The sequence below is a fragment of the Numenius arquata genome, chromosome 2 (genome assembly GCF_964106895.1).
Source record: "Numenius arquata chromosome 2, bNumArq3.hap1.1, whole genome shotgun sequence".
Classification (NCBI taxonomy): Eukaryota; Metazoa; Chordata; class Aves; order Charadriiformes; family Scolopacidae; genus Numenius; species Numenius arquata.
This window is the reverse complement of record NC_133577.1, coordinates 20052155-20066633: the sequence shown is the minus strand read 5'-3', so window position 1 is coordinate 20066633 and position 14479 is coordinate 20052155. Positions and strand designations below refer to the sequence as shown.

Genomic DNA, 14479 nt, shown 5'->3' with positions numbered 1-14479 from the left:
TTAAAAAATAATGAATGTACACCTTTGCTAGCAAGCTGTTTCTTGATAGCAAAGATATAAGTGCATTGTTTTTGCATATAATGAAAGAGTTTCTTGCTAAAACAACCAGAGGGAATACAATAACCTTAAATGATTGCCACTGGATTTTAGGTTCTAAAGTTCCCGTTACAGAAACACGTCTGGTTTCCTCTGATGCCAAAAGGCTATAACTTCTAGCACATCTGTAATCATTCAGCACTGCTGCCCCTCTCCAGGTAGTGAGGCAGAGGGATGCTGTCTGTCAATGTGTGCACAGAGGGTCGTGTCTACCCTGTTCCCTTTCCATGGGTGGGCGGGGGGTTGCCCGTTTGCCTTGCTGTGCCTGCTCTACTCGGGGTGAAGGAGAGCCCTGAGCTGGGAAAGCTGTCTGGACTGCGGGTGCGTGACCCAGCAGGCAGGAAGCCTGTGGCAAGGGCAGATATTAGGGGACGCCTGAAAGAAGCAGAAAAAGACAGAGCTAAGCCTCTGAAGCAACAGAAAAAATTCTTTCTTATAGACCCAGAGGCACCGGGGGTGAGGTTGTGCAAGACAGCTGGGACAATCTGACAGCTTGCTGCCACCAAAAGTGAGTGTTTCATGCTGCTTCAAAAAGCTGGGGTTGTCAGACAAACACAAGAGCTCATGCAAAAGAAGGAGCAGACAACTACATTCAGAAGAGGGAGGTAAGCCTAGCCTTTGGGGCAGCCACTAGCTCAAATTTCTCAGGAATATTCAGCCTGTGTGGAGCCTGCTGCAACCCAAAATGCCATGAAACGTTGCTGGACTGAGACAAAAAACTGTGAGGAGAAAGATTTACTTAAAAGGTCTGGTATATTATTACGTTCCCACTCAGACGAAACTGAGTTTCTGTATTTTAAACGTTGATTGTTATCATTTAGCTAAACTTAAATGTAGCCTTTAGAAGCTTACAGCCCTCTGGGTGATTATGGTGCGTCCACTGTAAAGAAAAGGTCCAGGCAGGCTCACCTCTAAGCTTTGGACAACTCAAGGTCTTTTCACAGTTAGTTTAAAAGGATCCTAGTCTGGATTACTTGGGATGAAACAGGCCAGGGAGCAGCTCCCCTAGGAAATTGGAGGGAGCAGTTGTCTTTGGCAAGGATGAACTGAAGGCAGCAATAACCTATGGAACCATTATAGCTGCAGCTGCAAGAAAATGCGTGTCCAGTCTCTGTAAACAGCACTTTTATCACTTCACATTCGGAAATGTATAATAACCCCTCAAAAGCCTACATACAATCTCAGAAAAGACATTTTACACAGGAAATGAAAAACTAATCTGGATGAAATGCTATTAGTAACAGTAGTTTCAGGTTAAATCAAAAAGAAGATTCACCTTAGCCTTGCTTTGAAAAAGTACAAGTGGTGCAGGACACGAGGTTGATATTCTTCAGGGAATTTTTTTCATTCTCTTTAAGGGGATTGGAAACTGATATAAAATAAATGTTTTACTAGAAATAGATAGTTCCACAGACTGCAGATAAAACTAAAAAAACAAGCAAGAAAAAAAATTAAGAGCTGTGTGTCATAGGAAGGGGCTGTTTTACTATAGCCAAGGTTTCCAGCCTGTACACCCATAGTATACATAGGCTGAGAGGTCTGGAGAAGGAAATCTCTTACTTAGGGTTGGGTAATATCAGCTGGAAAACCATAAGATATCACAAATCAGAAAAGACTGATGACTGTTATCTGTGGAAACAGATGCAAAACAGTATGGAATGATGACTTAGTCAAAAGGAAATGTAATTCATCAATTTCTGAAAAGAAAATTTAAAAAAAATTGAAGGAATCAGTCAAAAGTAGCAGTCTTCACAGACTAAAAGAATTTAGGTTCCATCCAAAGTATTTACTGCTTTTCAGAGGTGTTTGTGTGCAACCATTACATTACCTCCTAGTGACCAAGTTCAGTTTCAGCCTTTTAACCAGCGGGAGAGTCTAAGCTCATCTCTCCAAGTCATATTGCTATAATTTCTGTGTGAAATGTTGTTTTAGAAACCAGAAGCCCTTTCCCCCTGGCGAGTTGCAAGTTAGGCTGCATCTCTCTCAGCTTACTCATCATTCACCACCACACCATCTAATTAAATGGGTTGAATCTTGGCCACATCACATTTAAAATGAGTCACATATTTTCTAGCACAGTTCTTTTAAGACTGTTTGGAACTTTGAAATGTTACAACTCAAATGTCAAATGACATCTAAAATACTTTTGATATTTACATGAGACCTCACAATTTTATACCTTTCCTGTCTGAGAAAAAAAAATTCAGATTGAGCACGAAGTGGAGGTAATGCAGATCAAATATCACCTCCTCTTTTCTTCTTCAAATGACCTGTTAAGATATTTTTCTATGTTGGTTGCTCAGTTTTTAATCTTAATTCAGTGTGAGAGACCGGCAGACATATCTGTCTGGGAATACGGCAGAGGAATCCCTCTTCCAGGGAACTGAATTCCCTTTGCCAGACAGAGGTGACATTTCCTTAGCTTTTGTGGTTCTCCAAAAGAGCGGTTGTTATGCACGTGTTATGCACACGAGGTCATGCAGCGTGTTATGCACAAATGTAGCAAGGACATTTATACCAGCAAAGAGGGTGTGGAAATTATACCTATGTAGCACAAATGTATTTACTGTCAAACAAGCGCAGCTTTAATAGTTTAGTAACAGGGTCATCAAGGGGCTTCTTTCCCCAGATCCTTCCATTCAAAGGTCATGGTTCTTCTCACTTGTCACCTACCTAACTGTCTCCAGAGAGGCCAATGGGAGCAAAACACTCAAGAAAACATATACATGTTCATTACTTAAGAGTTTTGGCAGCAAGAGCTCCAGAAGTCCCACCCTGCACTGAAGTGAGGAGTTTGCCAAAGGGTCAAAGGCCTTTCTGGCTTCGCTGTACAAATGTCAACAGCATGGTAGCCATGGTGGGTCTAAACCCAGATTATCATGCTCTCCCCATACACAGACACTTGGGGTTTCAGACCGACACCACAAATCCGTGTCAAGTCCACTGTGTCGTGGCAGGAGAGGCCCAATGTTGGTCCCTCTGCCTCACCATTAAGTATCTCAGAGACCTTGTTCACCTTCTAAGGCCATGAAGCAGTCACAGGGACACCACCAGGCTGGTGTTATGACGCCTGTCCACCATCTCCCTCCTGGAAGGATGCCAGGCGTTCACTTGAGGCATACAACATTTTATTTGGTTGCATTAAGCAAAGCACACACTCTAGGCCCAGCGCACACCTAAGAATTACCACTGGAATTCTTGGAGGTGCCAGGCAGATTTCTTAGGGGTTTCTCTCTTTTCTCATGGGGATGAAATACGGGGACTGTCCACCTTCAGAGAATCATCTTTGGAGCATGACTTGCTGTTGTGCTGCTCATCTGCTTATTTTCAGGCCTTGCAGTACACATCATATTTCATCTTTGCTGCCAGCTTTGTTCCTCCTAGGCACTCTTCAAATTTTCGGTCCATTTCTTCATTCTGAGCTTTAGAGAAGAGGTCTCTCCAGTTCCCAACAATCCCTGTGTACAACAGGAAGTACCAAAGACTGAAGACATCCACTCCTGAGAGAGGATAATATTTATGCAGCAATGGGGCACACATGAGGTGGGAGGAATCTGACTTATGCCCCTGAGAGGTCTTATTGTCTGGGACCGGCAAAGTAGCAACAATTAGAAGTAAAGGCTGCAGGCAGCGCTGCTGATAGGCTGCCTATACACATTCCCTCCTCAGAGAGGATTTCCAACATGGTTTCATGAAGACTTTACATGGAAGAGAGGGGAACTTGGTTGCGTCACGAGGGAAAGCTCATTTGCAAATACCTTCCTCTGAGGCAGGAAGTTACATGGGGAAGTGTGGTAGGTGGTAGGGAGGAAAGTGGTTAAATCCTTCTTCCTCCAGGAGTTTGTGAAGGAAAGGCATTAAAGCAAGCCCATGCCCACAGCAGTCAGAAACCAAAGACTCTTGATGCTATGGGGAGCAGCTGGGCTGCCAGAGCTCCAGCCCTGGTCCTGGGTCTGTGAGGGACCATCTCTGGGGCCAGCACTGACATGCCCATTGGGAGGAACTATATTGAAAGTATTCCTCAGCTCTCACTGAGGATGTAACAAAAAAAATGCCTGTGAGGCTAGAAGAGCAGTGATCAATGCATTTGCTTGAGGTTCAAGAGACTCTTGGCCCATTAGCACACTTCCTCTCAAAGGGAACTTTCATGAAGAGACACGTGCAACCTGGATCCATGATCCAGGATTGGTCTTACCACCTGACTGCCAGGCAAAGACCACACTGTGACCCCTCTGTAAAGAGCAACCATCAGGCCCAAGCAGATTTGGTGCATAATTGTTGGCATAACTTACACCAGTGTTTGTTCTCACTTCACACCTCACTTGCCTAACTAACCGGGGCTGCCACAGGGAAATAGGGCAACATGGCTGAGGACCTTAAACCAGGATAGTTGAGGCATTCTGGTATGTTTCTCACAAACAGCTCCCAAATCCTGCCAACAGCAGATGCTTGTACAGGATGTTACATGAACCTCACCCACATCTGTCCTTCCCAGAGAGCTGAGTAAGCTCACAGCTAAGTGAGGAGGTCTACTCAGAAGGAGACTTTAAGAAGCCACATTCTCCATTTTCAGAGACTTACCCTTCCGGAAGAGGATGTCCCCAAACTTTCCATGGGTTTCATTGGATTTCTCTTTCATAGCTTGGAAACTGGTCTTCTTGGCAATTCTGTGAAAATCTTCCTCACACAGGGAGAATCCAAAGAAGGCAGCAATCTTCTTCATTCCCAGTACCTGGTCCTGGCCAAAGGAACATAGCACAGAGGTGAGACCAAAAGACTTGACACTGTGGCTGTGGCATGAAGCCAGCAGCTGGTGGGAAGCCCAGCAGAGGAGGCTGTCTCCCATAGTGTCACCAAGGAATTCCAAGAGCTCTGACAGAGAGGGAACCTACACCTGGTGGCCTCAGCTTCAAAAGCATTTTCTTCTCTCCCAAAAGCAACTGTGCCTGTGCCAGATATGACTCCTTCCACTAACAGGCAAGACTATCCTCTTCCTAACTCCATGGGCCTCCCCTAGACATAAAAGAGTAGCTCAGAAAGGCACGCCCTCCTAAAGGGGCAGACAGGCTTGACCCAAGAGTTTCTTCTTCCCCACAGCCATACATATCAGTGCACACATCAAGGAAGAGCTGGGTGAGATGCCACACCTCTTTGAGTTCCTCGTAGCTTATCACCATGATCTTGTCATGGTCGATGTATTTGTTCCATTCCACTAGGTGGTCAAAGTAGGATCCCCAGGTCACTGCATATAAAGAAAAGAAGTAGCTGTGTAGGGTATTCCCCCAAACAGGCCCTTACCAAATCATAGAAGTCAGCCCAGAAGGCTTTCTAAGTGTGGTGCCAGGACGGTGAAGTGGTGACTGGCTCAACATGTCTGTTCTTTTGGCTGAGGTCAGTGCAGGATCCCCCAGCTCTGGCTATTGGGTAACACTGACCCACAAGCTCTGTTGCGGGAATGGAAAAGTCAGGCTAAAGCTTTCTCATGATCTCTCCATTCTGAGTTAGAGACTAAGAAAATCTGATTCTCTGGTGATCCCTGTTTCAGCCTTAACATGGGTCTATCTGTCTGTCCTGGGAGTGCCTTGGTAAGGTATGTTGGGGCAGGATTTCCATGCACAGGGTCCTATGTATGCCCCTCATGTAGGGAGGAATGCCAGAGGATGCAGGGCAAAGTACATTTCCCATTCATGAAGGCTGCAAAGTACTCATCCCAGGAGGCAAAGGACAGCAGCACTGGCATGTTGTTGTAGAAGTGGTAATAGGAGACAGCTGTGTCTTTGGGGTTCCGAACCAGCACAAGGATCTGGAGCAAGAAAACACATAATTTGATTCTGATTTTGTGACTGAATAAAACACCATCTTCTCAACACATCACATGTCCACCTAACACCTACCAGACCATGCAATGCTGGTCTAATTCCTTTGCTTGAACAAGAAATAAGAGCTTTGGCAGGCTACTTGCTGCTAATGTGAGCTTCAGGGTGAAAACAAGAAGCTTTTTCAGTGGTGCTTTTGGGACATAGCTCTGAGGTAGGTCCAATCCAGAGAAACAAACACATGGACTACTGAACAGGAGATCTAGAAACAGGCTGTGGGTGCACCCTTGCTTCTCTCTGCAGCAATCCCCATTGAAGACTATCTTAGCCCTAGAGCGCAGTGGGCTTTCCACAGGTACCCAGGTCTTGGAAGCAAGTTAAAGTAAACAGAGTAACTGCTTGTCCTGCTCAGTTTTCTGAGACAAACCTGGAAGCATCTTTCTGAAGGAGATCTGAAGGGGTAGTGACACCCAGCAACAAGCCCACTGACAATAACTTCTTGAGTCAGCAAAGCTGCTGCTGGGAGAGGATGTTTGCTCACAGCCTCAGCACACAACACTCTGCCTCTTCAGTCTTGGAAATGTGCCTGTGCATTGTCCAGCCCAGGTGAAAGTGCAGAAAACACATCTCACGCAGACAGAGGAAAGCTAATTTGGGGTGGAAATGCTTTTGCAGTGTGATACAAAGAGAAGACTCACCTTAGCCTTGCTTTGGAGAACAGACGGAGGCAGGAGATGAGGTGGCAGATGGGTTAGTATAATTCTTCTGGAAGGCATTTTCTTCATCCTCTTTAAAGTAAGTGGGAAGAAATGCAACAGGACAGAAATAGATTATTCAGTGACGTGCCTTTTCAGGAATTGTGGGTAATAAGAAAAGGTGAGACCAGAGAAGGAGGATCTTATCCCTTGGAAAACCCACAGAGATGCCCTGGTAGCATAGACTTCTACCAGCCTCTGCCACAGAGCACCATTTCACATGAGACAGGCCTGAGGACAGAAACCCAAGAGGAATGTGTTACTGATCAAACCCATGAGGTCCAGGCTGGAGCCCTCTGTGGCAGTGTCTGTGCACTGAGACCTTTGTGTTGGGACAACAGGGGCAATAGTACATGCTACTTGTGCAGACCACAGCAGCTGTTAAGGCTCTAGGGTCTCTATTGCCTCTGAGATCAGCCACTGTCTTTCAGCTATTACTACTTATAGGAAAAGGATTGCCAATATTTTCAGTCCTGGCCAACCTCATATATCCCAGGATCTCCAAATTCTAGGCGTGGAAATATCTCTAACTTCTTTTCAGCACTTATTATCTCTTTCATTTCTTCTTCTGTATATTTGGCATCTGTTGATTCCAATTCCTTCACCATTTGGTCAAGCCAGTTGGTTCCTGAAAGGATAAAGACACCAGTAGCACTATATTAGACCTTAGCCTGTCAGCAGGTGGGTGTGCTGGCTTTGGCTGGGAGACAGTTAACTTTCTTCATAGCAGCTAGTTTGGGGCTGTGCTTTGGATTTGTGCTGAAAACAGCGTTGATAATACAGGGATGTTTTAGTTCCTGCTGAGCAGGGCTTACACAGCATCAAGGCCTTTTCTGCTTCTCACACCGCCCCACCAGAGAGTAGGCTGGGGGTGCACAAGAAGTTGAGAGGGGGCACAGTCAGGACAGTTGACCCCAACTGACCAAAGGGATATCCCACACTATATGAAGTCGTGGTCAGCTGGGGGAATAAGAAGGAAAGGGAGGACATTCAAAGTTATGGAGTTTATCTTCCCAAGTAATCATTATGCATGATGGAGCACTGCTCTCCTGGAGATGGCTGAACACCTGCCTGCTGATGGAAGTAGTGAATGAATTCCTTGTTTTGCTTTGCTTGTGTGCATGGGTTTTGCTTTTCCTATTAAATTGTCTTTGTCTCACTTTTTCTCACTTTTACCCTTCTGTTTTTCTCCCCCATCCCACTTGTGGGGATTGAGCAAGCAGCCATGTGGGGCTTAGTTTCTGGGTAGGGTTGAACCAGGGACACCAGGCAGTTATCAACTAGGGCATGCCAAAAGCTAACAGGGACAGAGCTGTCAACCACATGTTATGGAGCGCTACCCTGCTCACTTCAGAAGCACATCCTATCCTTTAGTGGAAACAGAAGCAGACCTCTATTGCTCTTTCCAGCTCTGGCAGTTTTTGGTCACCTCAGATTACTCTGTGTCGAAATTCCTCAAGATCAGTGGTGCTCCCAGCACAGGCCCAACTGAGTTGTCCCTTTGCTGTTTCTGCTCTCCTTCCACAGTGTTGTCTTTGTGAACACCATGTTCCCTCCTCCTGACTAGTTTCAGTTTACGGTCTGTTCATGATCAACACAGTTTAGCCTCATTCCCAGCCCCCAGGTAGGCTTCCACAACAGAAGTGGTCATCAACCAAACCACCACACTGTCAAGCTTTGTCACCATCCTTGCACCAGGTTCAGCTGTCTTGGCCCCTGCAACCTGGCAGAACTGCTGTGTGAGGGACTGGGCATGGTAAGCCAAGTCCCAGTTTTCAACTGACATCTGGGATATGTAGGTGGACCCTCACACCTTTAAACCATTTCTGCCTGTGCACAGGTGGCACACAAAGTGGATGTGATAAGGATCAACAATTCTTCTTTTTCTGCAAATGACCTGTTAAGATATTCCTCTGAAGTGAATAGGAAAAAATGAAGGAATTCAAAATGCCCATAGTGAAAGAGAGATGAAATAATCCAAGAGTCCCGGTGGCATTCAGGTCTTTCCCTCCATTTAGATAGATGAGAATCATCTGCATTCTGCAATGCAGTAAGTCTATGGAAACAGCAGTTCTTCTACCCTCATTAGCGGGGTATATTCCCTGTATTGCCTTTGCAGCAAGTAGGGAAACAAAATACTTTCCTGTATTAGCAAGAGTGTAGTCAGAAAATCAAGGAATGTGGTAATCCTGCTTTGCCCAATGCTGGTGAGTTCACCAATTAAACATTATATGCAGTTCCTGCACTGAAGCACAACAGATCTGGGGAATCTGGAGAGAGTCCTGCTGAACATCCCTGAAACCACTGGGAGCTGGAGCAAATGAACACATAGAAAGTCATCGTTGCCCAGGCTGGAGGGAAAAAACGTAAGGCATGGGGCAATCTCACTGCAGTCTTCCACTACTGGAGGTTATTATGAAGACAGAGCCAACTCTTCTGAAAATTGGCCAGGAAATGACGAAAGGAACATATTTCAAATCACAACAAGGGGATGTCTGACTGCATAGAAGTAAAAAACAAACAAGCAAAAACAAAACAAAAAAACAACCCCCAAAAGAACACTATAGTGGGAAAACAGTGCAACATATTTCCAGTGGATTGTGAGTCTCCACCCTCAAAGTTTTAAAACTCTTCTGGACAAAGCCTTGAGCAACCAAACCCAGCTTTGAAGATTAGGTCTTTCCCTTGCTTTGAGCAGGAATTTGTATTAGTTGACCTCCAGAGATGCCTTACAACTTAATTTCATGACCCTATGAAGTCTGATGTCACTGTAAGATTTCTAAGGTATTATTCCTATGTTAAATGATGGCACAAACTTCTGGATTGCAGCATAAATACATGATTACTTATCAAGAAAACAACACTCACCCGTTTTAGGATAGCCTGCTAGAATCACATCGTCACTTCTGGTTTCAAAGGATTTCAGAGCTTCCAAAGTTTCCGGGCTGCTAAGTGTAGCAGGGAATAAAACACCTCTGTAGGAAAACAGCATGCTTTCTGGGGGAATCTTTTCACCCTGTGCGAAAGAATTTTCCACTATTTCAATGACTCTTTCTCTATTTCTGCTCATGGTTGTATCCCTGTGGAACTCTTTTCAAACAAACAGATACAGGCTGTCTTTCCACAATGCAGAAAAACTTTAAGCAACATATTAACAAATCACATAGGGCGTTTACTCAGGTATGAAGGTACAAGTCACTGATTAACTCTGTACTCTGTTAACTCTTTTTGAAATTACAGGACTGGAGACTGACAATAATGACAGAGTTTTTGCTGAAGCTGATACTGGGAATAGGAGTCTGTTCTTTACCAAGCATTGCTATTGGGGCAACAACTAATAGCATTCAAAATGTTAAATTAAACTGAAGGAAGACCTATAAAGTATATTGCCTGAAATAATTTTAACTGGTGAGCAATGCAGTGCAATTTGCAAACTGGACAACCAGCATGTAGTGGATGTGTGGATACTGGATCTCAACCTAGTTTGCTATTGACTCCACTAATGGATACACATCCAAGGCTGCAACATCCCTCCAGGTGGTGGCTCTATCCTGCAGTCAGTCACTGTAACATCATGACTTCAGGCAATACCTCCAGAGCTAAGGACAAGTACCACCCAAGCCATACTTCTCATGATTAAATACTCACATTTGAGACTTTTACTTCACCAAATCCTACAGAAGTGAAACCCTAATACTTGTGAAGCTCTAATACTTATATTCTGCATTAACATGAATCAAATTCTACCTGTATGGCTTCAGGTCTATTTCTCTCTACATATGTCCATAATATAATCTTTGGGTGAAATTGTTCTTGATAGGGGGCGTTATTGGTACTTTGGCTGATGCCTTTTCAGAAGATAAGGAGTACTGAGATGGAGAAACAGGTATCTCCACAGGTCATCCCAACAGAGACATGCAATACAGCAAGGCTGAATTACCTGGTGGAACGGCTTTTCACTCTTTCGCGCCCTTGAATATAGTATAGGTCTTGTTCACTACCCATATATCAAATGCACAGAGAGCTCCACACTGCTGTGCATCACACCCTTGTGTCTCTTCATAAATGGACATTAGACACTTAGTAAACCAATACACAAGCTTAATTAAGCATGAGGACATGTCAAATCAAAAGCATAACTGTAAGACCTGGAATATTTCTTACAGTTACCTACAAAGAATCACTTAAAATTATTTTTCTGGTCTCCCAAAATGCAGAACCATCAAAAAAGACCATTTTATTGGAAATGTTTTCTCTATCAGTGCTGTTTTACTTATAAAAACTGGGAACACTGTTCATATATTATCCCTTCTGCCATCTTTGTTATTGTTTTCAGTTTTCTGTCCATGTGTTTACTTTGAGTTGCAAAGAAAACTCTCCTCTCATTTGCCAATATTAATGAAGACATCAAGAAATTAGTATTTTCCCTCCTCCCTCCAGAGCCAGCTGCCTGAATCCTGAGGAGCCAGATCACTGTAACACCTCAATATGAAATCTAACATCCTGTCACCTGAGCCACTGGGGACACGGGTGCCTCCAGGTCCTTTAACCCTTGGACCCTGATCTCTGCTCATGAGCGGAGCCCTCAATGCTGTCACAGCTGCCTGGAAGGCTGCTCAGGAGCTGGAGAGGTGAGGGCTCAGAGCAGCCCTGTCTCTCTGGAGAGGCTCAGGGGAACCCAGTGTCCTGAGGGTGCCAGCAGCCCCAGTCCCAGCACTGTCTGCCCAACAGCCCAGTGCCTTAGGGTAAGCAGGTGACTCCGCAGGGAGGCTGTAAGACTGTGGTACAGCTCACATGGAGCCCAGGGAAAACTCGGAGTTGTTCAGTTCATCTACATGGAAATCAGCCTTGGATGGAAATGCTGTTATCAGGAGCATTTACAGTGCAACACAAAGCCAAGATTCACCTTAACCTTGCTTTGGAAAATGGATTAAGGAAAGGACATGAGGTGGGAGATGGGTTAGAGTAATTTTTCTCATTTCTTCATCCTCTTTAAAGCAAATAGACAGAAATAAATGTAACCATCCTCTTCAGTGGAAATATGTCATTTCAGGAATCGTAGGTAACAAAAAAGACCAGACCAGAAAGAAAGATACAGGGGTTTTTTTGGACAACTGGTAAGGATCTAGCAGTAATAAAGTTTGAAAACCACTGCTATTGTATCAGTCAACTATGTCTTAGCTTGAAAAGAGATTCCCAAGGTTTTCAGAATTGATTCTCACACTCAGTGCCTTCACCTCTTCTTAATTTTTACTCCCTCAAATTGCTACTCATTCATCAAGTTTCCTTGCCCACATTCATTTTCTGACATGGAAGTTTGCCTTTTCAGTCCTCCTCTCTCCCACCTCCTTACCCCACTAAATGCAAGGACCCACAGAGTGTCTTTTATGGACCAAAAGCACATGAAGTGTTACTGCTCTGAATACCTCAGTCCTTCAGGGTGAGACTGTAACGGCAGAAAGGGACCTAACCCATAGCCCTGGGATAATACAGGAGAGTGTTAACTTCAGAAACAGGTCATGATCTGGTTTTCCATCAGATCAGCAAGGCCATGTCTACTGTTTACTTTAGTTTAGGTGTTCTCCAACTAGATTTAATCTGATCAGTTCAATAGAGAAGTGGTCAGGTAGTATTATTATCTCAGAAATTACTGTAGAGCTTGTGTTTCCCTTGTGAGCAGTGTGGCGCCCAGTCTTTGCAGAGATTGTTCCCAGACTCAATAACAACTACCTACATAATATCTCATCCAAAAATGCTGCAAGGGTAAAATTTTTTGAACATCAATGATTTCTCCTTCTTAAATAAAGTAACATTTACTTCTCAAAGACCAGTATGTCTGGAAAGCCTCACTGCAAGCAAATTCTCTTGTGCGTTATCAGTGTCTGAAAACCCAAAAGCTGCCATGAAATTGCAATAGGATTCAGCCAGTGAGAATGCAGAATGTAACTCTAAAATCTGGTGTGGATCTAATTGGGGAAAAAATATCACATAAGGAAGTCAGACTTGGTAAAGTCTTGCCTGCTTCATAAACTGGAGTGTTTGGTGACAATTCAATTAATGCAAGAAGAATTAACACAGACAAGGGATCAGTAAGGACATGGAAAGCTGGTCTGCCATATTCCAAGATGCCTACAAGTATAGATTAGAAGGAACTTAATGTGACTTTCTGCTCCTTCCCCTGTACTGCTAAAATATCAATTATGCCTGTCTTCTCCCTCCCAGATGCTTCCTTAAATTTCTCAGCAACCTCCCTAAGCAGCATTCTCTAGTTTAGACTGACATGAAACCACAGGCTGTAACAATTATTGTCTGTGTCTTATATACGATCCTCCTGTTACTGTAGACCAGAATAAGATTTGACTTTTTTTTTCCTAGCACTTTCACTATGTTAGCCCTTGCTGAGTGTGATTCCTCGGGTCTTTTCATGCCAGCTGCTGCTTCACTGGTTTACCCCCATTTAGTACTTGTGCCTTTGGTTTCTCTTTTCTAAATGTAGCATTTTACACTTACCTTTACTGAACTTCATGTTTGCCAACCTTCTTCTCAATTTGATGTTTTGAGTTATTTCCTCATTTTCCCCAGTAATTTCATCCCTCTGTTCTGATCCCCAGACTTAAAAGTGGGGATATAAGATACAGGTATTAGTCTGCCACCAGTGTTAAGGACAATGTTGAATATGACCAGGACTCACCACTAAATTATATTGCTTTGTCATCCAGCATATGCAGTTTGACCACAAGCACACTCTTGCAACCTACTTCATAACAGACATGTAAACAAGTGGATATTCCATCAAGGTCAAGATGACCCTGCTCTGGATGGCTTTTGTCACTGTTGTATGAATTTCTAGGAACACAAATCTACTTTCAGCACTTTAATTTCATTTATATAATCACATTTATAAGTCGCCATCTCCACATATGAAGCCATAAATTTATTGATCTAGATTGTCTCTTTTGTTCTTCAGAACCTCTCAGATGCTGTCATCTATTGTATCTTCTGTCCATGCTTTATTCAAGCAGTAAGTCATCTTTTAAAGAAGGAACATGAATGACTTTGACGTGGTTTATCCTTATCACCTTATTATCCTCATAACGTTTCATGCTTGGTCATTTTTGTTAGTAAATTTCCAGGAATCAAGTTAAGGCAACTGCTCTATTTTGATTCTTCTTTCTCACATTTTTAAACACAGCTATTATGTATGTCCTCCTCTGAGCATCTGGTACGTTTCTGAATTCTTGCAGATAACTCCTATTTGTTCAAAGATGGCTTGTGTCAGGACTTTCAGATGTTTTTCTCTTGAATCCATTCATTTTTTCAAATTTTTAGAGTGTTATTTCCAGCATTCCTATTTCTTTGCAAAACTCTGCATTTCTAAATGTCCAGGCAGAATTAACCAGCTTTAGAAGAAGGTTGGACCAGATGATCATTCAAGATCCCTTCCAGCCTGGGCTGTTCCACGATCCTATAAAAGCAGTGCCTCTGAGTGGATCTTGCCTGTTAACACCAGCCCGTAATCTGAAATCCATCTTGATGATGGAGATCTTGAGAGATTAAAAACCCTAATAATGCTGGTCCCCATTCCCCGTCATTCTCCTCCCTCTAGCTTTGTGCATAAGTCATGGGGAAGATATCCTTTGTCATGATTTATGGTTGTGTCAGATCCATATTTTTGTTAGTGATCTTTTCTGTGAAGATTACCTGATTTGAAACATTTAAAAAAAAAAAAAAAATCCTACATACTAAATAATTATAAGTCCAGAAAGACCAAGTTTGGCTAGAAAGAGAAAAAAGGCATTTCCTTCCAAGTGT

General features: G+C 43.5%; 1 protein-coding gene across 1 annotated transcript; it reads right to left on the bottom strand.

Annotated features, from left to right (window-relative positions):
* Nucleotides 1-3209: 3209 nt before the first annotated feature.
* LOC141479488 (sulfotransferase 6B1-like) lies at nucleotides 3210-9782 on the bottom strand. The gene is made up of 7 exons (XM_074168685.1): nucleotides 9536-9782; nucleotides 7150-7295; nucleotides 6611-6700; nucleotides 5773-5899; nucleotides 5244-5338; nucleotides 4678-4834; nucleotides 3210-3554 (listed from the first exon to the last, which is right to left on the bottom strand). Exons 1-7 carry the CDS (start codon nucleotides 9735-9737, stop codon nucleotides 3424-3426), a joined length of 948 nt encoding a protein of 315 aa, XP_074024786.1. The 5' UTR covers nucleotides 9738-9782; the 3' UTR covers nucleotides 3210-3423.
* Between the last annotated feature and the right edge of the window lie 4697 nt (nucleotides 9783-14479).